Source organism: Lepisosteus platostomus, chromosome 10 (assembly GCF_059453375.1).
Source record: "Lepisosteus platostomus isolate fLepPlt1 chromosome 10, fLepPlt1.hap1, whole genome shotgun sequence".
Classification (NCBI taxonomy): domain Eukaryota; kingdom Metazoa; phylum Chordata; class Actinopteri; order Semionotiformes; family Lepisosteidae; genus Lepisosteus; species Lepisosteus platostomus.
In genome coordinates, this window is record NC_142620.1 from 4,358,137 (window position 1) to 4,381,384 (window position 23,248).

Consider the following 23,248-nt stretch of genomic DNA (forward strand, 5'->3'; position numbering starts at 1 on the left):
ATTAGTGTATGTTTAGCTAATTAATAATGTTTCATAAAATTTCTCAGGGGAAGACATTTTACTTAAAATAATGTGAAAGGGAACAAATAGCTTACATTTCCTTAATCATTGTGTTAGCATGGTGTATATGTGTATTAACAGGTTGGAAGAAGCATATGGATTCAAGTTCTCACTCACCTTTTCTGCTCGTACCCCCCTCTCCTGTACCAGCTGGATTTCCAGCACATAAGAGAATGAATATGAAGGAAGGGCTTCAAGATACGGGCTCTAAGGTATCATCAGTCGTGGAGAGTAGAGCTGGTTAATCCTGTTAAACCAAGATCTTAATGACGGTTGTCGTTTGCATCTTGTATCTTTCAGAGTCTCTTGTATAAAGTCTAAACACTCTGTTGACCCAACACAGTAAAGGTATAGGGGTACAGGTACTGCTGGTGTGCATTTGTCTGACTTTGCAAAGAAAATCGAAATAAAACTACATATCTACCAAATGACAGTTATTTGATGCCTGAAAGTTATTTTTGAGGCATAACCCAAGGTGAAAGTTTTAGTACCTTTTAGTTATAGAACAGATCATGATTCTTTTTTTTAGGTTCTAGTCACTGAACATGAACTGTCTAGTTCGCACCTAGTTTTTACAGAAACAAAAGTCCAACTACATCATCACCTGCAATAAAAAATTCAGTTCAAGCTTTATATAAAAATGCACATCCACCATAAAGCTGAACATGTGGATAATCAACAGATCTTACTTTCCTACCAAACTTCAAGAACAAAATTCATTGCAGTACTAACATAATCATTCTTTACGTGCAACCTGAGTCTGTCATACAAAACCTATACTTCTTCCAAGGACTTCTTAATTGAAGAAAAGAAAATTAATGCAGCAGAAAACTCCAGCCCTGATCTCTGCCTCATAAAGTTCTTAATAAATAATAAAGGAGAAAATGTTTTATATCTCTCCAGGCACCCTACCAAATCACAAACGGGGGAGTACAGACAGGCCTATAATTAGAAGCAGGTACAACGGGAGACATTTTTCTCTGTCTGTTAAGTTAGTTAATCAGGAAAGTGAAAAGAAAAAAAGTTGCAGTATCATTAATTGGCTTTGTGAACTGCAGTCTCTCAGTTCAGCCCATTACACCACACTTCGTATTCAAGGGCAAAAAATATGTCAATCAAAAACATTAACCAGTCCATCCTTTTAATAAATATTTACGCCAAGTGCAAGTCATACATTTGCTCCTCTCCTAGTACCCGTTACACTTGCTTAGATTAAATCAAAAGGCTGACCTACTCACTAAATTCAAAACCCAATACTTAATGGCAGGTTTCCATTGGAAAGGAGCCACAGGCCTCTGGCAAACAACAAGCTCCCATAAAGTACTGGGTTTGTAATTTGCACTTGTTGGGCAGCTTGAAATTTTGATTTTATCCAGAACATCTACCACTTACTGCAATTTATTTACATTAAAGACTTCACAGAAAGAGGCCCTGAGCATTCTGGGTGGATGATCCTCTCTTTGCGAGATCACAAGGTTTATGGCCATGGTATTGTGTAAGCTTCTCTTACTAGGCAGTTTCCCTTCAGTTTTATTGCTCGGTTTGTCAAAGGACTAAGCACCCACAATGGGTCAATTTTCAGGCTTAACAGATGCCACATGCTGGAAGTTATTCCAAAGTACCAAGAAAGTTGCTGATTGCTAATGGAAACACTTTCAACAGGTTCTTTTGCTTCTGCTTGTCAAGGCCGAAAATTAATTGCTTTACTGTGAAAAGGCCCAGAACTAAGAAAATAAATGACTCCCTGTCGTCACCAGCTATCGTCTTACAGTCCGGCAGCAGATCACAAACTCACAGCCCTCAAAACAGCTTGTCTCCAGAAGGCTAGTCTCCACAAAATCCTCTCCAACTAGGATGCACACAGCTCAACAATATGTGAGCTCCTACTAACTAGTCTGGATGCAGATATTTTGTTTTTGCTGCTACAGTGTCTCCATGCCTCCCTTAATTTATTTCAGTTTCTTAGTGAATCTCTCCTGCCTGCTGTGCTGACAACATAGAAATCCCATTGACTCACAACACAATAAACCCAAGGCACTTAGCTTAGGAGGTTCTGGATACTTAATCCCTATTAAACACTAAATATATAGCATACAGTGTCTTCATGGTATAAAGCAATGATTTCATCGAGGAACTTGTGACATGATATAATAAGAAGTATCAATGTACAGTTCAAAACCAATTTGTCTTTTTTAAAAGTTGTTAATATACAAAAAGTGAAGGAAATCGGCCAAAGGATACGGAAATAAATATTTCAGCCACCCCTTTCTCCTCTGACATAACATCCCCCAATCAGGAAGGCAGGAATCAAGCTGGTGCAAGTTAAGAAAAGGCCTACGCCAAACTGCTGCCCCCCCTTCAAAATGCTAGCAGTCATTGGACACAAAAACAGGGATCGTCTTGCCCCACGTCAATGCCCTGCGTCGACAATACAGCGCAGTGAGCCATCACATTTGTTATTGAACTTAATATTAAATGTTGAACAACCTTTTTGTTGACCTGCAGCTGTTCATAATAATATATCACATATGCACTTCACGTTCAACAGCTGACAGACAAAGAAAATTAACATAAGTAAGGCATTTCACTGTTTTACCTGACAGTTGCAATGTGAATTAGTTTGTGAACTATTATGCATTATTACACATGTATATTGCATTGCATTTAAATGTAAAATAACCCATCGAACCATTTTCATTCATTTTTAAACTTGTGTTGTGTAATTTGATGTGTATTCGTATTTGATAGAAATACACAGGTTGGTATTCTCAAACTTATCTTGCACCTTTTTTGATGAACTTTTCAAGATTCATTTAGACTTGGATCTAGGATCATGCACCAGAGCTTTACCACATGTTCTTAAAAGTAAGCTACTGAACTGTTCCTGAGCAGGTTGGGGAAATTGAATGAACCAGTTCCAACTTTTTCCAGTAGAGATGTGAGCAAGATCTGAAACAAATGAACTTCTGACTCCGTGGACTTTCTGGAGCAGGTACAGAATAAAGCACAAGGCCACCCTTTCATAAAGGATACGTGCATGAAAGTTAAAAAAAGTGTGGCTTTGATAACATACTCAACAGCAGTAACCTTGGGCTGGTTATTTTTGCTTCTTCTTCTTGTTTGTTTTCCAGCTTTTTTTTTTTTAAATTTGTGCTTGAAGCCCTTGATGTGATTTTCCAGCTGATCTAACAGCATTAATTCAAGAAACCACCACATGCCAAGAAAGACAAACAGTTTCTATATTTGAATAGTATTCTGCATAAACAAGAGGGATATAAACAATAATTAGTGGTAAATCTACTGGCATGTAACCATAGTTTAAAATGCCGTGCCAGTGTGGTTTGAAACGAACTTTACTTGCATGGGAAAGTAGGAAGTCTCTGAAAAAATAATGTATTTATAATACATTATTTAGTCCAGAGATTAAATGCCATCGTTTCTCACAAATGTCTTCCCCAGCGTTTGGTCTTTGAGCGTAATACTCCACACACTTGTCTTTGAATTTAAAGAGAGGCAGTTTCTAGTGGTTATTGGGGGATTGCTAAGAAATGAAGAAAAAAAAATCTAGACTAAAAATAACCTGCTTTCATTGAGTAAAATACAGTCTGCGAGGTACAGTGGAACCGCAGATAGATATAATGTTCTAGTTCCTCACGGGGACTCTTGGCTGCCATGGCAACCACAATATACCACCACCAGGAAATCAAAGAGAAGGGATTAAAGACATCTTAGGCTTTACCTTTTACTTCTCTCTGCACACAGCTTACAAACAAGTGATGGCAATTTAAAAATACAGGATGGCTTTTAGCACAAAGATGCAAGAATTTTGGCATTCAATACGGTGTTTTGTATTTCAAAGCTGAATAGGTTACTACTTAAAATTCCACCAGGTCTGCTATGTAATGTTTTTTTTTAAATACAATCTATCAGAGGTTTTCCTTTGATTATCATAATGGCATAGTGTTCCACATGTCATCTCTTTCTTCATTAAGGCACTGAGTAAAAGTGCTTTCCAGCACAAAAATCAGAACAATAAAAAATGGCTCCGAACAGATTCTGACTTTGATCCTGTTAAGTGGAAAAAAAATCTCTCTTAAAATATCTGATATTGTAATGCTCTAACATCCTTCATTGCAGCTTTTAAACCACTGTAGCACAAGAGTCCAGGTGTTACAACACTCCTGCCAGTAATGAATTAAGTGCTTGGATTCTTAATTTTGTGCTGCATGTGATGTAAAAGCTAATTAATAATCTCCTCCTAGTACGTCACAACTTATAGGCTCAAGATCAACATCAAAACTCAACATCAAAAGAAGCCAGATGACATTCTTAATTATGACATATATAATTTTTAAAGTAAATACAAACATCAATAATAAAAAGATCGGCTAAGATGCAGGTTGATAAATATCAATGGTGTATCCCTGAATGCAAAGTGCTTTTTCTAATGGTGCAAGGACACTTATTTTCCTTATTGTGATTTTCCTTCAGATCACTCTATATAAACTCAACGGCAAGGTATTATCAGAGCACCTTCAAAGTGCAGGGTAAAGAACAGGTCGGGAATGTCTAAAAAAGGGAAACCTCAGTGGGACCTTTCTGGTTTCAGCAAAGATTATGGACAGTAACTGAATGCTGCGTCTTTATCTCATGTACTTGACTCGTTCCACCAACTAGCTTGAAGTGACTGGTAAACAATAAATAGCTCTGGCTAAAATGCATGGGAACAGATGTGAAAGCAGAGGTTGTCTCAGGCTCGCTGTAAATCTGCAAGAGAAGCGCTGTGCCCCTGCTGGAAAGAGGGAAGGAAAAAAACAGATGTCCCTTCACCGAGGCCGGTCTGATGAAATTCTGACTAAATCATAAATTCTACACTCTGTGAACAACGAGAGTTGTAATGACTCACTAGAAAGAACAGAAGGAGGCAAAAAGTCCATCCGGGCCTTTAAGGATCATCTGTGCGGTGGCGCACTATCATGTTATTAAAGCCCTGGATAATGGGTGCCATTGTATTTGATCCCGATTCTGTTTTTTAAGGAGTTGTAACTGTAAGTCCACCCCCCCCTTCTCCTCACCCTTATAAATGCTACATTCTTTGCCATAATTAACTCTGTGCTCACAAACGCACATCTATCATCCAGAGACCAGCTCCAATTCCGGGAAACCAATTCCAAGTACTGAAGATTGGCAGTTACTTGCAAGCTGGAGCTACTCCAGTCGACAGATTAAATTGTATGAGAAAATTGTTACAGCCTTCAGACGGCATATAAGAGAGCCCAGAGCTGACCTTTCCAAGGAGCAGGGAACTCACTCCATAATTACCACTGTTCTGTGAAGAGCATAAATGTTGGTCTCTCTGTCCTGTAGTGGCCAACCATGCTGAATTATTTTAAAAGCTAATGTGTACATAGCAACCATCCTGGCTAAAAACACATATTGTTATGGTTCACAACATAAAATGGCTGTCTAAACTCTGAAAGACACTGGTGTGTGATGTCTCAATTTCTAAAAATGTTTACCTCACCATTCAGTCTTAATACTGAGAGCAAAAGCATTCATATTCATGCAAATTCAGAGAAAAAATAGCTCCTTCTTACCAAAATGATATATTACTGTCTCTCATTCTGAAATATTGTATTTTGTGATCTTTTACTCCAATGCTTACCGTAAATTGTTTAAAAAGATCACTCAGGATGTCATTAAATGTTTATTGAAAGGCAGGCTTTTGTTTCTAAAAATGGAAAGGAAATCCATGTGTTGGCTTTATTTTGGTGAATAACATAACTAACAATTTCTACTCCAAAGATTGTGGTTTTGCAAAAAGGGCAGTCTGCCATCATAATCATTCAGATCTCTCTATTTTTCCCTACAAAAGCCTAGGGAGGATGCCATCACAGCACCCAAGTAAGATGGCACCACTTAAGGGTTAAATTAATCTCTCTCTCTGAGAAAAATATGTGGCTTGGAGGGACAAATTTTACTTCTACCAGAGGCCTGTTCCCAGTAAACGTATAAACATTCCAAACCAAAATAACTATGCCGCATGCCTCATATAAGATTTGCACACTTTACTGCCTGAAGCTCTATTCCCTAACATGGAGAAAGTAATTTGTGTTGAAGGCTAAAAAATGCAAAAAGGCCAAGAGACAATTACATTTGTGGATCTGGATATCAAGAGCTACTCTGTTGATAGCCAATTTATTTATTTTCTGGTAGTTTTGCTTTATTATGATTAACCTTTCTATTGGTCTGTAGCATGAATACACATATATGCATATATAGAAAGAAAAAGAAATTAACATCGTTGTCTATTGTTTTTGTTTTCTAAGCTTCCAGTCTTTTTTATAAGGCTCAATGTTGAATGAAGTAAAACTGTGAGAGACTACTACTGCCCTCAAGTGGAAGACACTGAATTGCTTGCCTGTATTATCTCACAACCTCCAGCTAAATAGCACGGCACCTACAGTAATTATTGTATTCGTGTGCAATCAATATGAAAAGAAAGTCCGTGCTATGCGATGGGCACAATTCCTGAACATACTACTGCAAACAAGTACATTTTAAACACACCTGTCATGGCGCACAGATTATTTTCCTTTACAGAAAAGATCTTAATGAATTTTCATTAAAAAAAAACAGTTTAGACTGGATCAAGGTCATAAAACATAAAAGCACATTTACTTCATCGAGTCATGTTCTGAAAACTGAAAAATAATGCACAATAATAAGTCGAAACCTAAAACACATCTCAGAGAGCGGTGAAGGGGTAGTTTCTCACTTAGCTGGACTGGTTTAAATCATGGAAAGATTTTTTTTTTCACGTACAAAGTTGAGAACATAAACACATCCCTTTTTTTTGGCTCAAAACACCATGGCATGCAGAACTATGGCTTTGCTTTCCATGCCATTCCTGAAGCGCAGCGTGATAGCGAGACACTGCCGAGAGCAGCACGAGGAGCTTGTCCTTGAAAGTCTTTCCTCGGTGCTATGCTGAGCAAGTTGGTTGCCATGGGAACGGAAGCAGTAATATGCCCAGAATCTAAGAAATCACACCTGGTGGTTGTCATGGGGTGGCTGAAAGGATACAGCTGGTTCTCTTGGAGGGTTTGTTTAAAAAAATGGAAATTACTCACAATCCGTCGCTTACAGGCTTAACATGCAGGTCTGCTAGCATGACGTATAGCCAGTTCAGGGAAAATGATGTGATGGTAATAGAAATACTTCGTGAAAAGCTGCACAAATATATTTTTATTGTGAAGGAGAGGTATAACCAAAACAAATACAAGTTCTCGGTTTTAAAGACTATGTAGCCCAAGTCTTAGCAGCCTCCTAATGTGTGTGAAAGCTCTGCTTTTTCAGCCGGAAAATGTCGGGTTCAAACAACATCAGCCCTCGAGATGCCCCCTTCCGCCCCAGTCTCTCTCCTCACAGTGGTGAGGTCATGAACTAGACCAGTAAAGATGAGAAGGCTCCTGTGACACTCACCAAGCCTGCCTGAAGCCACTTTGCTTTTCTCCACCGCAGGCTTCTCCTGGCTGCGCCGAGCTGCGGCGTCTCTCGACATCGGCACAGGCACAAACCTGCGCGGAGCTGGGGTCTCCAGAGGGGACGTCTCTGCAGCGGGGACTCGGGGGGGAGCGCAGCCTACAAACACACAGGCACAAGCCAGATAACCCTCAGTGCACACTTACCGCTCAGTGTCTTATGGCCTTCAATTACAGGAAATGTTTGAATGCAAACACCTGCTGATCACTGTACCAAAATACTGTCAACTTGTTGATATTGCAAAACAAAGGCACATGTAGGGTGTGCTGTCAAGATGTCATGAGATGCTCCAGGCCATACTTTGCTCAGGTAGGAAAGAATAAAATGCTTTTAAGAGCTGTTTATGGAGATCCTATAAAGCTAAACAGCACTCTCAATTTACAGTAACACAAAAGCTCATATAAAACAGAAACAGAGAAACACTCACATACAACTCACTACTGAAAAGATGCACAGAGGGAATCCTGTTGCAATTTACAATTTACAATGTTGTCCTTCAACACCACACATATTTTTATAGTGCCATTTACATACAGTCTGATCGACAATGAAAACAAGCATGAGGCTTTTCTACAGAACATCTACACAGATCCATAACTACACGTGGCTCAAACCCATATGTCTGCGAGAATAAATACTTCCGCAAAGGTACAAGACCGAAACCAGCTAGGAAACCAGCAAGGAGAGGTGACAGCCACGGGACGGTCGGAGTGAATGTAAGGAAACGGCAGGACTCGAGGACGGCTGAGCTCTGGGATTGCCACACCTGCTGCTGCAGTAGAGGTGGAAGCCGGAGCTCCAGCGGGTGACTCATCACGGCTGGCGTTGCCTGGCAACCGCTGCAGGCCGGGCTGTGCAGGGGCAGCAAGGTGAGAAGACACTGGGGGCGCTGGGGCCGAGCTCCCACTCACAGCACTCAAAGCACCGCCCAGCAGACGCGTCTGAGGAAAGGGGCAAGGGCAGAGAAAATTACTGAAAAAGCTTATTGAAAGCGTTTAATAATATGGCAATCTTGGGCATGTTTCAGAAATAACGGCTTGCTTTTGACCTGAGACAGCGAGGTACAGCGATCACCTTCCATGACTGTACCGTGATAACCTGTGGATCACTCAGAAATACTCTGCATAATAAACAAGAGCCTTCTGCAAGAAAACTTATCCAGAAAATTATGAAATGTTAACATGTCTATTCTGATAAAGGTTTAGGTTCTACTTTATAATTTCCCATGGACTTCCAAAAAATTTAAACATTTTTATGAATGAAGCTTAATTTCCCATATAAACTGCATTTACAGTTCAGCTTTAAAATAAAATTAGTTTGTAGAAATATTTTAGCACCAATGTTATTTAATTGAGAGAAAGCTGACCGATACAAAAATATTTACAATAAAGTTCCTGAAACCTCTAATTTTGGGTTGGTAACTTCCAGTTGACAAGATTAGTGCAAATACTTTTGGGTAAATTGAGCCTTATAACTTGCATTCTCTGCAGCAGAGAGAGGTGTCCTCCTACACTCACATAATCACTGCCAAACAAATTCCATTTGCTAAGAGTATTAGAGTTGAATTGCAAAAAATGATCACACCAGCCAATCATTCTCTGTTCTTGTAAAAATGTGTTCAATTCACATCAGTTTATAATCCTATTGAATATCCTGCAGTATCTGTTATCCACCAGGTTTCATATTAAAGGGCAGAAGAGGATATATGAATGCCTGCCATGTAATCAAACAGTTGTAATGTATACTTTTTAAAAAAGTTAGTGATAACAAAATTGCTCCTTTAGCTGTTACTGTTACTTACTTAAAAGGTTACAAATGCAAAACTGAGGAAGAGAGTAACATGTAAAATTGTCTGTTAGAATACAAAATGTGGTCTTTGATTGGAAAGAGCTTTTTTCAGCAGAATTAATTTGGATGGATCTTGACAAAGACTGGAACACCGAGGGAGCTAACTAATGCTGACTTGTTACGGCAGTGCATTCAAGATGTGTGAAATGAGTTGTCAGCTGAATGTTAACAAAAAACATCCTTGTACTGATGCCACACAGCTGTCAGAGTGCGATCAAAGTCTAGAATGACTATTTTGACAAAAGCAACACTTAATGTAAGATGAGCCCAACACATGACAAGATTGGTGCTGAACACCTCATTACAAACAAGTTGCAGCAACCTTTCTGCACACAAAGCACATTATTTTGTGGCCTTTTCTTCTTTTTTTTTTCAGGTCTTCTTTCTCAAGGGCTGACCACACACAGATCCACTGTGACTAAAGGTGATCAAAAGATCACTGCCCTTCCCAAGAACAGAAACAATTGTAGCCTGAAAATGAATAACTTTTTTCCTCATTAAATATATTTTGACTTCAGCTAACTGCAAAACAAAATCACAAGAATTACGAAATTGTAAATTTCCAAAGTGTCTTAAACATTTTATTTTGGAATCATGGAATACGGCCTATCTGATCTAATATACCATCATAGGCAGCTTTTCTTACATGCTCTAGTCTAGGCTAAAACAGCTCATCTAAATTAAATTAGACAGGCAGTGCAAAAAACAGAGAGAGCAGGAAAAGACTTCGTATAACCCAACCGTCATCCCCCAGCCTGCTTCAGTACCTGCAGCTCCAGCTGCTGCTGCTGTATCTGCTCCAGGTGCTGAAGCCGCTGGTGGGTGAGAGCTACCAGCTGTTTCTCCAGCTCTGCCACCCTCTCCTCCTGGCAGGGCTGCCTCTCGACATGCTGGAGCTTCTTCAGGAGCTCCGACACGGAGGAGATCTTGGTGTCCAAGTCATGCTGGGCCTGAGGAGAGACAGGTGTTTGCCGGCTTTGTGTGCACGGAATCAACTGTAAGCTACAAAACAGCACTGGGACAAACGTCTGATGCACACAATAAAAAAAAAACAGTCTGAAATCAGACTTTTCTATTTTGTACATTGTGTATTTCTTGTTTTGCATGGACTAATAAACTTCCCCAGACTGATCCTCTTCTATTCCTGCTCTGTTGACTTGGCAGCGCTAGCTGGGATGCAGTTCCACAACTGCCTTCCTGTCGAACATTCGCACGCCATGTGCTTGCTGCCCTGAGGCTCCTAGACTGGCCCCAACACTGGGAGTAGTCCACACCGCAGGGCCCAACAGCTGACGAGCCAAGGCAATGAAAGAAATTAAGCAGCTCTAATTTCTCTGAAAACGGCTTCTGTTCCAGAGAAGTCTCTAGATTTGGAACGAGATCCCGACGGGAGAGAATTGTTGAGAGAAGTATCTAAGCATCTTCAAGGGCGTAATAAACCCAGCCCGGCGCCCACCTTCAGCAGGGGTGCGGTAGCGGCAATGGCAGCGGCGGTCACCACGGCGACCGTGTGGGCTGTGCAGGGCTGGGGGGGCGGGGGCCCGGCCGGGGGGGGCTCCTGCGGCTCCAGCAGCTGCACCTTCACCGCCTTCCGAACCGGAGCGCTCCGACACCTGCAGCGGTCCACACGTGAGCAAACACAGGGCTCTGGTTCGGGAAGGCTCATGGGTACGCATGTTTCGTCAAGGACCGGCTGAATTCCTCACCAGCAGCAGGTTAACACGGCGTTTGTAACGACTTGTTAGTTATGATGCACTGTGAGGGGTCAACAAGAGGACTTTCCACCGTCAGCCACATAGCCAAACTTACTGTTAGTCTGCACTGCGTGACAGACCACCACATTACGTTCTGACAACATATTAACGAGAAGAATCTAAATGGCAGCGGAAAAACTTTTCTGGATTGGAGGCAGCTGACACTTCAAAACAAATCTTTCTGAAAGCACTGGAATGAAACATTTACCTATAATCAAATTAGAAAAACAGGAGCATTTGATTGTTTCTGGGCAAATTCTCAAAGACTGTTTGCAAACATTTCTGAATGGTACTCCATTTGTAGTGAGAAAGAAAAGTCAACAACATGTCAGTCAGTAAACAAATAATGCAAACAAAACAAGCACTTCAGGAGATGTTGTAGTACTACGCTGGCTCTAGGAGAGAAGTCTCCAAGGAGCATCTGACCCTTCACACGCAGAGAACAACTGCTTCTGAAGTCAATGTCAGTCTGCTTTTAAGCTTTATACGATTCTTGAAATTTGTGGATTCCTTCCTTTATTGGCAGATTTATCTCAACTGCAAAAGCACTTTTTTTCCCCACAATGTTCCTAAACCCGAAGTAATGTGTTCAAATTATCATTTTATGATTATGTTATTTATCATGTTTTTAGCTGTGCTTTCACTCATCAATCCATACTGATGAGTATAATAAATGCCCTGCATCCAGAAAGTTAACAGCAATAAATACTGCCATAGTTCCCACTTAATGTCTTCCATTAACCTTAGTGGGATTCAAGTAATAATAAACTCACTCACTCCTGCCCTGTGACGTGCACAGTTGTTATGTTCAGCTATTTTTGGGACCAGTATTTCACAAAAAAACGCAACACTGCGCAACATGAGGCAACACTGGGATGTTTAGATCTTTTTCTCCTTAATAAAATACATAATGTTTTTAATATATCTCAAAATATATTCATAAAATGTTGATTAATATTCAAAAGAAGGTCAAAGGTACCTAGCCAGCTCTCAATGTAAGGTGAAAGACTCTCACAGATGCAGATAAGCACCTAGTATTGTAAACACATTTTTGGAACCAAAATCTGTTTTCTGCAATGAATGGATTTAGGGATCTGGACATTACAAAACCATGCTAACACCAGCTGTTTCAATAGTAATAAATCTCACTATTACACAACAGCTGGTATAGTGTAAACAAGGAAAGTCACAGCTGCGAATGCTGAAACAACTGCTTTCTGAACGTTAAAGATGGAGGTGGCACAGTAATGTTATCAGAACATAGCAGTGGCTCTGGATTAACTTGTGTCTTAACCACCGGTTACTTACCCTGGTCCTGTGGAACCACTTTGTCTGCAAGTCTCTAAATCTCTAGTACTAATTAATGCCTTTAATTGATGTGCTTTCTTGTTTAGTCTTACAAGTTTCTGCATTTAGTCCTGAGTTTCAAAAACACCCCATTTCAAGAGTACTGTTTCTAACAGGTTCAGCATTCAAAACTTAAGAAATTACTCCTCAAATGGCTTAGATACTTTTTTCTGTCTAAATGGCACTTACAGATGGAAACGACACCACTGTATATCAGTCACACCTAGAATTAGTGCTTTTTTTCCCCTACAGAGGTTCACTTGGTTACATTTCGGGCAATGCACCTTAAAGAGTGGAGTTCTGAAAATCAGGGATTGGTAAAAGGTTGATATCAATTACAGATCCCGTTTTGACTTTGTAAGAGCTAAAAGCCTGTTCAGAATCATGTTACCCATGAAAAGGTGAAATCAATTAGCTTGTGACTAAACATAAAAACTTGAAAACACTGAAAAAAGTCAGTGATCTCCCCCAGGATCTAGGGTTTGGAATCGCTGACCTGCGCAACTGGTTCCATAACATCAAAAACATGATGCATCTCACAAAAAACAATCTGAAGATAAACAGCTAAACAGGCATCAGAGCACAAAGAATCAATTTCAAACACTCTTGTTCCTAAAGCCTGAACAGATAATTAAACATGGCATGAAAGACACTATTTTCTTCATGTAAATGCACCATTACCACTACAGTAAATGTGTAAGATGAACCTAATGATATTTCTTTTTCCATAAAGATGTGAAATGTTGTGCTGTGTTTAAGGGGGTATAACTGTCATTCAATTAACAAATGTTGCTTCAGTCAGTGCTGTGCTCACTGCAAAGTGAAATGGCACTAGCCTGTGAGAGGCACCATGCCCTTACCTTTCTTTGAAGACAGCCCTGACAGCTTCTTTTCCACCGACAGAGTACTGGGATATCACTATGTCATGTCCTGCAGGCAAAAGACACGCTCATTGTAATTGCTCAGCCCTTGAAACACCATATCAAATAACTTAAATAATTGCAAAATAATCTACAAATTATTGACTCTCAATGTAAGTGAGTTCTATGATCTGCTAGGGAATTCTCTTAGCAGTGTATAAAATGCCCAACAGTAACTGGCACAAAAAAAGGAAACATTAGTACTTTTCTCTACTACCATGACAGGAGCTTTTCTATTCCACATTCCATTGGTCTTTCCATAAATATTGATTTTTACTGGCCCCTGTGTTACCATTTTGGATATAACATACAACTCACATTGTTTTTATATGGTTTCTGGCGTGATTTAAAAACTCATATCAACCACTGCAATAATGAAGACCTTGGACGTTCACTCATTTCAAAATTACTCCTGCTTTAACCTCCCACTCTGTCCATAAGGACAGTGCTGTTTTGTTTTCCTCGTGACTGACAGTTTTGGTTAACAGAAACAGCAATTAAACAGACTGAACTGCAGGGTTGGGATAAAGGAGAATCTGTGTGCCACCTGTGTACAAGACAGCTCTGCAGAGGCTGTCGCCGTCATGAGGGGGTGTCTGTAAAGGAACACTGCCCAGTTACACAGCATGGTTTAAGGCCATGTGGCTCTCTGATCTCTGAGATACACTTCTTGCAATGCTAGCTTCTGGATGTCCTAATGCCTCCCCAGATGTTTCCAATTTGTGGTTTTCTATAACAATCAGTGGCCCTTACTCATACATGGAATGGATTAGAAAAAAATGCTTCCCTCGTACAACTAGCATTTTTTTTTCAGACCCCTGCGGCTACTAACCCTGTTGTTTTATGATTTGGTTTAAAGAATCAGCCACAGTGTACAGAGTTCGAACACAGCGAAAATCAAGTTGTCTGATTGTGCACGGCTGCAGTGTTGTTCCCCAGCAGCTCAACTCATTAAAACACCCTCATGGGCGAGACATGTGCTCTACAGAGCATGCTGCATTGAATGCTAATTCACAAATCCAGGGTTCAGCTAGGAACCTGCAATTTCTCGCTAAAAGACTGAAGGAGCTAATGTCGCTTCCGTAATTTATATAGCACTATAATACCATATAAAGAAAATATTCCACATTCCAGAACCTTTGTTTTGGAAAGGTATTCCTAATAATTTTAGTAATGGTCATACTACATTGTACTATTAATATATAACTACTTATTTTACTATAATTGTTTTCTAGAAATACATGTTCCAACCTGAAGTTTCCTTTGGAGTAAAAAGGTCTTTGATAAAGCTAACAGTAGCTATGCTTAGGTGGTATTTTAGAATCATTTTATTTGCCAAGTACCTTATGGGTACAAGGAAGTACCTGTATAAAATGTACCTTTGTTTCTACTGCCCTCTGGTGGACCAGTAGAGACATTCAGTTTCCTTCCGTCTTTACAAGACATCTGTTAAAGTAAGAAGTTTAGTTTTAGTTTAGGTTATTTCACAGAGACAGCACACAGCTCTTTAGCTGCACCAGAGTTTAATAACAAATTAATTTACATCTGTAGTACCTGGGCAGGACACAACCAACAAAATACAAGACATGGGCTTATTTAAAAAGACATATCAAGTAATACAGTATTAAGCAGTGAGATAAAAAATAGACATTACAAAAGATTGGTAAAATGCACAAAAATAATTGCATGTTAAATTAATTAATTATCAAAGATTGCAAGAGTCACATAAGAAGACAATCACTTATCAAGTTCAATGACATGATGTTAGTCATTAAAAGAGACATCAGAAGACTAATGATCACATGACAGATGCTTTAAGCTGCAATAAAACATTTAGTTTTAAATGTTATAATCTTAATACATTCAGTACTGGGTAGTGTTGTATTCTAATTGAAAATGCTGACTTTCCAAATTCAGTGGCTCTATATTGCAGCAATCACCTTTAGCAGAGGGGCTCTGGATTTCTAATATTGTTAAGGCAGAGTGACTTCAATCAATTCATGTAAAAATCCAACAGATACATTTCTAACTCAGTGCTAACAGTACATACTGCAAGGGGTAATTACTCAATTGCAATAACACCTTTACCACTTTTGTTTTGTTTTATATTACTAAGCGTTTTATCAGTTTGATTCACGATTCCTGTATAAGGCAGTCTTTTTAAGAATAAAAATTCCTCAAGGATACAAATTCCCATTCAAATTGCATGTTTGTTGCCATTATGGGTATAACGATGATGGTTTCATTATGAAAATCCCTCAGAATTAACAGCTGAAGCACTTAAAAAACAACAGGATAGTGTCTCTCAAATCATAATTCAATCAGTCGTTTACTTGCTATAACACTCAGACAACAGACAATCAAACATGGAGTATGAATCCCAGTCTATGGAGAAGGTCGCGGTGGTACATGGGCCTCACGGGTATCTCTCGGCCACTCACCGAGCGACGTGTCTGCTGCTCCTGGCTGTGTCCAGCTGCCCGCGGCCTCAGCAGAGCGGCTGCGCTCTGTCCACAGGTGCCCCTGTCTGTCACGAGCACAGTGCAGCTCTGAGCATCACTCATCAACATTACTGTGAACTTTGCTAGAACTAAGCAACATGAAACATTTGCAATAACAAATAACTGCCTACCTAAATAGTAATAACAATAATATGTGTGTGAGTATCAGAGGATGCTAAACTAAAATGCATCCATAAAAGACTGAAAAAATGTGTTTAGAAGATCAACATTATTTGGAACAGGTAATAGGTTTATTCCAGCTGAAAAGAGAAGAAAGGAAACAACATTTCGGCTGTGGAGCCTTCTTCAGGTGTCTCCCAACGTTGTTTCCTTTCTTCTTCTCAGTGTGGATTAAACCTTTTACTTGTTCCTTTGCAGCCCAAGCATGCTAATGCAGCTCCCCACCTGAACATATTATTTGGAATATTACTATAATACAGCAAACTGCTAAAAAAAAAAAGTTAAAAATGCTAGAACATTAACATATTCTACTTTTCTTTCACATGTAACTACTTTTCTTAGCGGTCTACTGTCGAATAGTAATATGAAATTGTTTTATCTACACACCTGGAAATGGAGTTTTATCCCGAACTCCCTTGCACACTTGGTTTAAAATCATTTAAACCAAGTGTGCAAAACAAAAAAGTTTTTGCAGAACTTCGGGCAAACTTCCAAACGGTTACTGTCTGATTGAGACTGCGAGAGGCGCTGATGTTTTGGCCGACAGGGGGCTCACGACGAGCCTTTCGTTAGAGAGAAACTGCCGTTCGGTTTTACGCCTTAGGATTTATACCCCTAGTTACAATTTAAGGATTCAAGCTGACAGCTGGGTTAACACAAGCTCATCCTTTCAGAACGAATCCCTACAGCAACTAATGCCCGGTTGGTGAAGAGATATGTTCTCGTTGACTGTGACAGAATAATTCAAAAACAAAATATCAGGAAACAAATGCTCCGCGTCTGTATTCGATTCAAAATACCACGTAATGACTCACCATCTGTTGAATCCCCCCTACTCCCGGTATTTGATGCAGCGGGCTTGTTAGCTGGTAATGCGGGAGGAATGAACGCCTGCACCGGTGTCCCCTTGTCATGCTTCCTCGCTTCATCGGTGGAGAGAGGCGACAGAGTTTCGCGGAGCTTCTTCACGGTGATTTTAACACTTTCCCCGCAGCTCAGTCCGTTGGACATAACGCTCTTGTCTCGCTTTCCGCAGCTGCGATTGCTAGCCTGAACGCTAGTTGATCTCACTAAAACATCCCCGGCGCTGGAGCTTAAACTGGAACCGTTTAGACTTTCTTGCGCCCCTTCAGTAATAATGGACGTCAGGGACTCGTCTACCTGCGAAAGACCGTGATCCATCACTCATCGAGTTCATCTACATTCACCCTTGAACTCGGCACCTCAGACTAAAACACATTTGCAACACGAACCTGAGTAGTTCACGCAGAGTAAAGACAGAAGCCGCGGCGTAATTAATTTCACTCTCGCTCAAAAAAACGCTTTATCAGTCATCCATGAGTTCAGAAAAATATTCTCGAAGTTCTCATTCATTTGTCACATTAAATCGCTAAACAACAAAAGCTGCTCGAAACTAGCCTGTGGACTTCCAGAGCCATACAAATACAAATATCCCGCGAATTCAAAGATTCCCTCTCCTACTTGCCGATATTAAAATGTCGATATGAAACCCACTAACCTATATAAAAAATAACACAAGTAAAGCAATTGCAAACTTAATATGTTACTGTTTTCTGATAGCTTTTTGTAAATCGACTCCCCGATCCATATCTTACTGGAAAGTTTCAGTTGGAAACGGTCAACGTCACTGCACATCTGCGTTTGTTTATAGTCCCCGAGGAAACACGGGCAGATACAAAGTGGCCTCATCAGAATTAAATATATAATATTCACCAACATAACTTACGTAATGACATTTTATAGCTTCAATAATCAAATAAACATTTGTGAGATGGTATAGTGTTAACAGACGTATTATTTATAAAACAAAAAAGTTGCCCATCTTCATGTAACATCTTTTTTAATGAACTACAGAAACACAAATGAGCAGTTAACATTTTACAATAATGCCTGAATTGTAGCAGACATTTTACCAATATGTTCGTGCACATTTCTAAGTCGAAATACAAACCACGACGGGGAAAAAAGCGTTAGGTATATGAAAACTTTATGTATATAAATTACACCACTAGTTGCTGCATCGGATTGTATATAAAGTAACACACCTGGTGCTACGTAACAGCAAGTAAATTCACCTGAGAACAACTGCCGAACGTTTCAACGATCAAGATTATTTTCAATAAAAATATAATTTTAATCTTCCTGATTTTTTACTTAAATATAAATTATTATTTTACTTTTTACTCTGTCTATATATATCGCGATACATCTTAGATATTAAAGATTTTGTAGAAAGTGCTGTGGGGTTATCGGACATACTGCCGTAGTAAAACTCACATGTCCTCTGTTGAATGGTGAATGACTAGACTAGCTCGTATTTTCCGTAGGAAGGTGACAGGCATCAATCCGTGTGTTTTCCGAGATTAGAATTTAAATTTAAAGAAGTTAGGGTATTTTCACAGTCTTACCAAACGCGATATCTACAGATTTTGGATCGGAGATTTGTACGTATATTTTGTTTTATTTTTTCCCAGTGCAGATAGGCCCTTTGACATTCAGAGCCGGTGCTTGTATTGATTATTGTATGCATTTGCTATTAAAAAAACCTGAGTTGTTGATGTTTTGAATCCGCTTTAGTAAGCGATTGCTGTTTGTGAGCTAATGCGTAGGAGGTTCGCAATAAAGTAACTCTTACAGTCGATTAAGTCCCACGAGCTTTTTGATAACTGAATTTTAGTGTTAATTGCAGACTTTAACAACATCGAGCAAACAAATGCAAATGTAATCGCCAAGTATAAATTATGTTATTAATATCTTTAGCACATTTTAAAGCAGGCCTATTCTTTTTCACGAAACTGTCTTGAACCTGGGAAGGTCTTGCTTTGTACAATATGGTGTGTTTTCAGACTGACCGTTCTGGCAGTTTTGCACTTTCGTGACTTCACGTGCTCTTTTTTTTTGCTTCTTGCTCCAAAAGCAGCACCTCTGTGGATCGCGAGGAAATGGCTGGCCAGATCACCGAAACCGACCAGATAAAACAGGTGACGTTTCCGCCCGTCTTCCCTTCAGAAGAAACTAACCAGAGGTGCCCGACGAGAAGAGACCATTGAGACCATCTTGCCCCTTTTGGTAGTTAGAAGCTAAGCGATCCAAGGATCTTATCCACCAGTTTCACTGAAGAAGCCAGGGTTCCGGCGTCAATAACATGGCCCTGCAGCCCACAACACCCCATCACAGTGAAGTCAGGCCAACATTGCACAGAACTGCTGTCCTGGGATACTCTGTGTAGCCTTGTTCCCATGCGCCCCACTTGTCCCCCTACTACTGCAGATCTAGGCGATTAAAACACATAGCAGCTCGACTTATATTGAGCTTTATTCAATTTCTATTACATCTATTATTATGTAACCTTATTTTCGTAACCTCAATTTTGTGATTCTTGTGATTTTTGTGAGCTCGCAGAAAAGACATTTCATTGCCAGCACCTACTGCTGCCCGCTGTATTGTTGTGCATTTGATAAATAACCTTTGATTTGATTTGATAACACCGCATGTTGCTTTTCAAGTGTAATGGCCAATGTAGTGTTGTGAGAAAGGGAACATATGAGAGGCTGTTCGGTCCAACCATTTGGATGTCCATATTCTAATGCTTTGCAATTTTCTTTTACCAGTTCAAAGAATTTCTGGGAACCTACAACAAGCTCACAGAAAAGTGCTTCATGGACTGTGTAAAAGACTTCACTACCAGAGAAGTGAAACAAGAAGAGGTACCCTAAAAAAAATGCATTTTTTTTTAGTTATATTTTGACATTAAGACATCATTCACAGGAATTAATATTATAATGTAAAGGAAATGCGGAGTGCTTCTCTCCCTAGTAAGATCAAATCCGATATTTTCTTTAGAAGATGCATGTGTGCCTATAACATTTATCCCTTTATTTACAATTTAATCAGCTCACACGGTATTTGAGGTGACATCAGGAACGTCTGAAAAGGGTCTGTTTTGCGCACTGAGCAATGTGAGATAAACCGCTGCCCGGATTTTAGCAGATTGAGCCATCGCTGTTTTTCCAGATCGCCTGCTCTGAAAGCTGCCTGCAGAAGTACCTGAAGATGACTCAGCGGATATCCATGAGGTTCCAGGAGTACCACATACAGCAGAACGAGGCCCTAGCTGCCAAAGCGGGCCTGCTGGGTCAGCCGCGATAGAGCCCAGCTGCACCCGGGGGTCACGTGTCACTGCCGACACGGGCGCGTAGACCAGGCCTGGCCCAGCGCCTGCGGGGAGAGCCAGCCGAGAGCGAGACGGAAGAGAAGCGATCTCGCATCAGCCCTGCCGGTGACTGGGGGACTCGTGAGCCCTGATGGCTACTGGATATCGCACTGTGACACTGATGAATCATGTTGACTCTAGAATGCAAAAATCATAGATTTGTTTCCTTTTGTGGACTTTTTTTGGGTTTGTGAAAGTAAAAAAGAAATCCCAGCTCATGGCTACTGCATACATTTAACTAACGCTTTTTAATGAAAAAGGTGTTTTTTACAACTTTGCAGTAGAAACTCGTTCTGCATTTGACTTACAGTAAGTGACGGAGAGAATGTGGCTCTGAAAGCATTCCAGCGAGAAAAGATTTGGTGGGTTGAAAACCATGTTAAAAAGATTAGAAGAGCAAGTGCTGCCATTTTCTCCCAGGCCGCTCTGTTATGGGGAACTGAAACGTTAACTGAACAAAGCAGATGATGAATGGAACCGAGACTCGTAATTACTGTAACAGTCTGAAAATATCTTGTGTGTAGCTCAAATGGAAGAGTAATGTGCAAGATAAAAGTTAGCGTCGGGTGCTTTATTTCTAATAAAAATAAAATTCCAGAATGAGAAAATACTTTTATTTTCCATTGTTTACAGAAGTGGTGCCAGTAAAATGTGTCAGCAACAGTTAAAGCAGCATGCAGATTTCTTGACTTCCTGTAAGTGACAGTAATTCAAAGCATATAAAATGTGCTAAAATGAGAATATTATTCACGTAGACATTTCTGAAATGTGGCTCATTTTCTAGCAAAAGGCTGGGAGACTTTAATTAAAAATGATCGCTGTAATAGATGACCTGCAGAAAAGTCGAATGAAATGCTTTTGAGGTAGCTTTTTCCATCGGTTTTATACACCCTTATAAAAAAAGACAGTCTTTCACGAACCATTTTGCACGTTTCTGAGAATGTCTCCCTCTTCAGGATTGCGAGACCTGTTTTGTCTTTGACTACACCGGAGATGGGCAGATGTGTCTGCAGGCTTCTTAGCTGGCAACACATAATAATGATGAGCTGATTTGAGTTTAGGAAGAGAAGAGTTGGAATGAAAACCTCTAAACATGTCGGCTCTCTTGGAGTGCCATCGGACAGCCCTTTCAGAAGCCACTCTGTTCCGTCGTGTTGAAAACCCCACGTCCTGCAGAGCTACAGTCTAGCAGCCTTTATCCATCGCCCCCAACCCGTTGGACTGCAAACACCTGGAACAACTCCAGGCTGCTGGTGTCGCGGTGAAGCAGTAAGAATTATGCCCTTCCCCTGGCGAAGTCCTGGTCACAATCGGCTACCGAGAAGGGCTCAGACTCAGCTCAACCTGCAGTTTACAGGTTAGCCCACTCATTTCCAAAATTTAAGCTGTTGATTTGTTTAAAGGAGTGATTTACTGTATAGAGCGCTTAAAATGAAAATGCCAACGCAGTATAACTCTCAATGACTTAACTCCCGAAACCTCGCAAGTCATTCCAATTTTAAAATTAAAGGCAGACCTGCAGGATTGTGGCCGCACCTAATCTAAATAATAACCTTTGAACTCCAGTTTCATACAGTTTTTTTAACTGGGAAATTGGTCTATGGTTTAGTGAAATAACTCTTAACAGGTTTTTTAAAAATCGATTTGTCAAGTACAAACATCAGTCTACAAACTCAGAGGTGCTCAAGGTTGAAGTTAAAAAACGTACCTGCTCAAAACCTGGAGAAATGCTTCAACTCTCAGTTGGTAGTTACGTAAGCTTTTAAATAGCCAGAAAAGCAGAAGAATCTAGCCCCAGTGGGGACCTGCGCCAGCCATCACTGTTGCAGAGTAAAGCACAGCTCCTGCAGCCTGGAGACTAGACAGAATTCAGGATACTCGCTCCAGAGACAGCGGGGGAGACAGGTTTGCAGTGCACCACCAGGAATTAAGCACAAGGTAGAGTGAGCTAGACACTGATGCTACAAGCCTTACTGGGAACTCCTATCTGCCCTCTGGCCAGTCTGTCAGAGTAAACCCACCTCATTGATTTCTGAGTGCAGGTCCATGTTCCAGTTCTTACAAATCTGTAGTGAGGCTAAATATTTACCCCACCCAACCGAAAGAAAACGCCTTTTCTTATTGAGGCTTATCATCATCACAGCCTGCATCTCATTTCAGGACTAACAATCATTTGGGAGCTTGTATGAAAGTTTTACAGTGAAGGAATGTATTGACCACACACATGATGAACAGCAGCCTAAAGTTTAACATCAGTAGCTTGTTGGAGTCACGCAGATTGATACTTTAATTCTCAACAGGGAGCACATAGATTCGTGGATGAAGAAGCACTGGTCTTTGAGATAAGACACCTTTTGATGCTCAGGTCATACCTTTTCATTAAAAAAAACACTAGATACTGAATGTTAGACATTCCAATTCCATTTTCAATTCCAGTTACAACTGCCAATTTAGACTTCAAATTCATATGAATAGGCAATCAAAATGTCAAAAGACAAAACAAAAAAAAAAGACGCACAAGACCCGCTTTAGTAGTAAAGCAGTAAAGACTGGTTGTGATTGTCAGGATTGATGCCTTTCTGAGAGTGATGCTGCCCAAAAACATAGTCAATGTGCTTTAGGAATCTGTTGACTTGTCAGGAAGAAACTGGGAAACCAGCTCTGAAGGACATAGGATCACCCAATCTGTGATCTAACTGCAGTAACTCTTTTCAGACCTGCAGTGGCAGCAATGTAGAAATGCATCAGAACTACAGTTCATGGTCGGCATTAAAGTGATTTGCATGCTTAGAAGCCAGTCAAGTTAACATTAACAGCTGACAAATTACTTCTTGGCCACAAAATATGTGAAGTGGAGGC

The 23,248-nt window shown here is 40.2% G+C and overlaps 2 protein-coding genes across 12 annotated transcripts in view; one reads left to right on the plus strand and one right to left on the minus strand.

Moving 5' to 3' along the window:
* The window catches only part of kiaa0586 (KIAA0586 ortholog), a 177,236-nt gene extending 159,396 nt beyond the window's left edge, over window positions 1-17,840 (minus strand). For 6 of the 10 annotated variants that reach the window (XM_088647574.1, XM_088647583.1, XM_088647575.1 and 3 more), the window contains exons 1-8: window positions 16,971-17,798; window positions 15,916-16,064; window positions 14,854-14,920; window positions 13,415-13,484; window positions 10,910-11,066; window positions 10,221-10,403; window positions 8,372-8,546; window positions 7,546-7,704 (exon numbers count right to left, since the gene is read on the minus strand). In XM_088647574.1, coding sequence (XP_088503700.1) covers window positions 7,546-7,704; window positions 8,372-8,546; window positions 10,221-10,403; window positions 10,910-11,066; window positions 13,415-13,484; window positions 14,854-14,920; window positions 15,916-16,064; window positions 16,971-17,337 — 1,327 coding nt within the window. In that variant the 5' untranslated portion in view covers window positions 17,338-17,798. Of the gene's footprint in view, window positions 1-7,545; window positions 7,705-8,371; window positions 8,547-10,220; window positions 10,404-10,909; window positions 11,067-13,414; window positions 13,485-14,853; window positions 14,921-15,915; window positions 16,065-16,970 lie in introns of all 10 variants that reach the window. The other 4 variants (XM_088647579.1, XM_088647577.1, XM_088647581.1 and 1 more) reach the window with 3 other exon arrangements.
* A 528-nt stretch (window positions 17,841-18,368) lies between these two features.
* On the plus strand, window positions 18,369-20,997 carry timm9 (translocase of inner mitochondrial membrane 9 homolog). Of its 2 annotated transcripts, none has more exons than XM_088647592.1 (4): window positions 18,369-18,620; window positions 19,097-19,157; window positions 19,788-19,883; window positions 20,191-20,997. In XM_088647592.1, the coding sequence occupies exons 2-4, from the start codon at window positions 19,119-19,121 to the stop codon at window positions 20,323-20,325; spliced, it is 270 nt and encodes an 89-aa protein (XP_088503718.1). In that variant the 5' UTR covers window positions 18,369-18,620; window positions 19,097-19,118; the 3' UTR covers window positions 20,326-20,997. The 2 variants fall into 2 exon arrangements, with proteins under 2 accessions (XP_088503718.1, XP_088503717.1); XM_088647591.1 differs by having other exon boundaries at window positions 18,381-18,620; window positions 19,094-19,157.
* The last annotated feature ends 2,251 nt before the right edge of the window (window positions 20,998-23,248 follow it).

Bases quoted from the DNA above. Each gene is read 5' to 3' on its own strand.
- timm9 (XM_088647592.1), top strand. From the start codon at position 19,119: ATGGCTGGCCAGATCACCGAAACCGACCAGATAAAACAG. The intron at 19,158-19,787 runs GTGACGTTTCCG...TTCTTTTACCAG, and splicing joins AAACCGACCAGATAAAACAG to TTCAAAGAATTTCTGGGAAC. The intron at 19,884-20,190 runs GTACCCTAAAAA...CTGTTTTTCCAG, and splicing joins GAGAAGTGAAACAAGAAGAG to ATCGCCTGCTCTGAAAGCTG.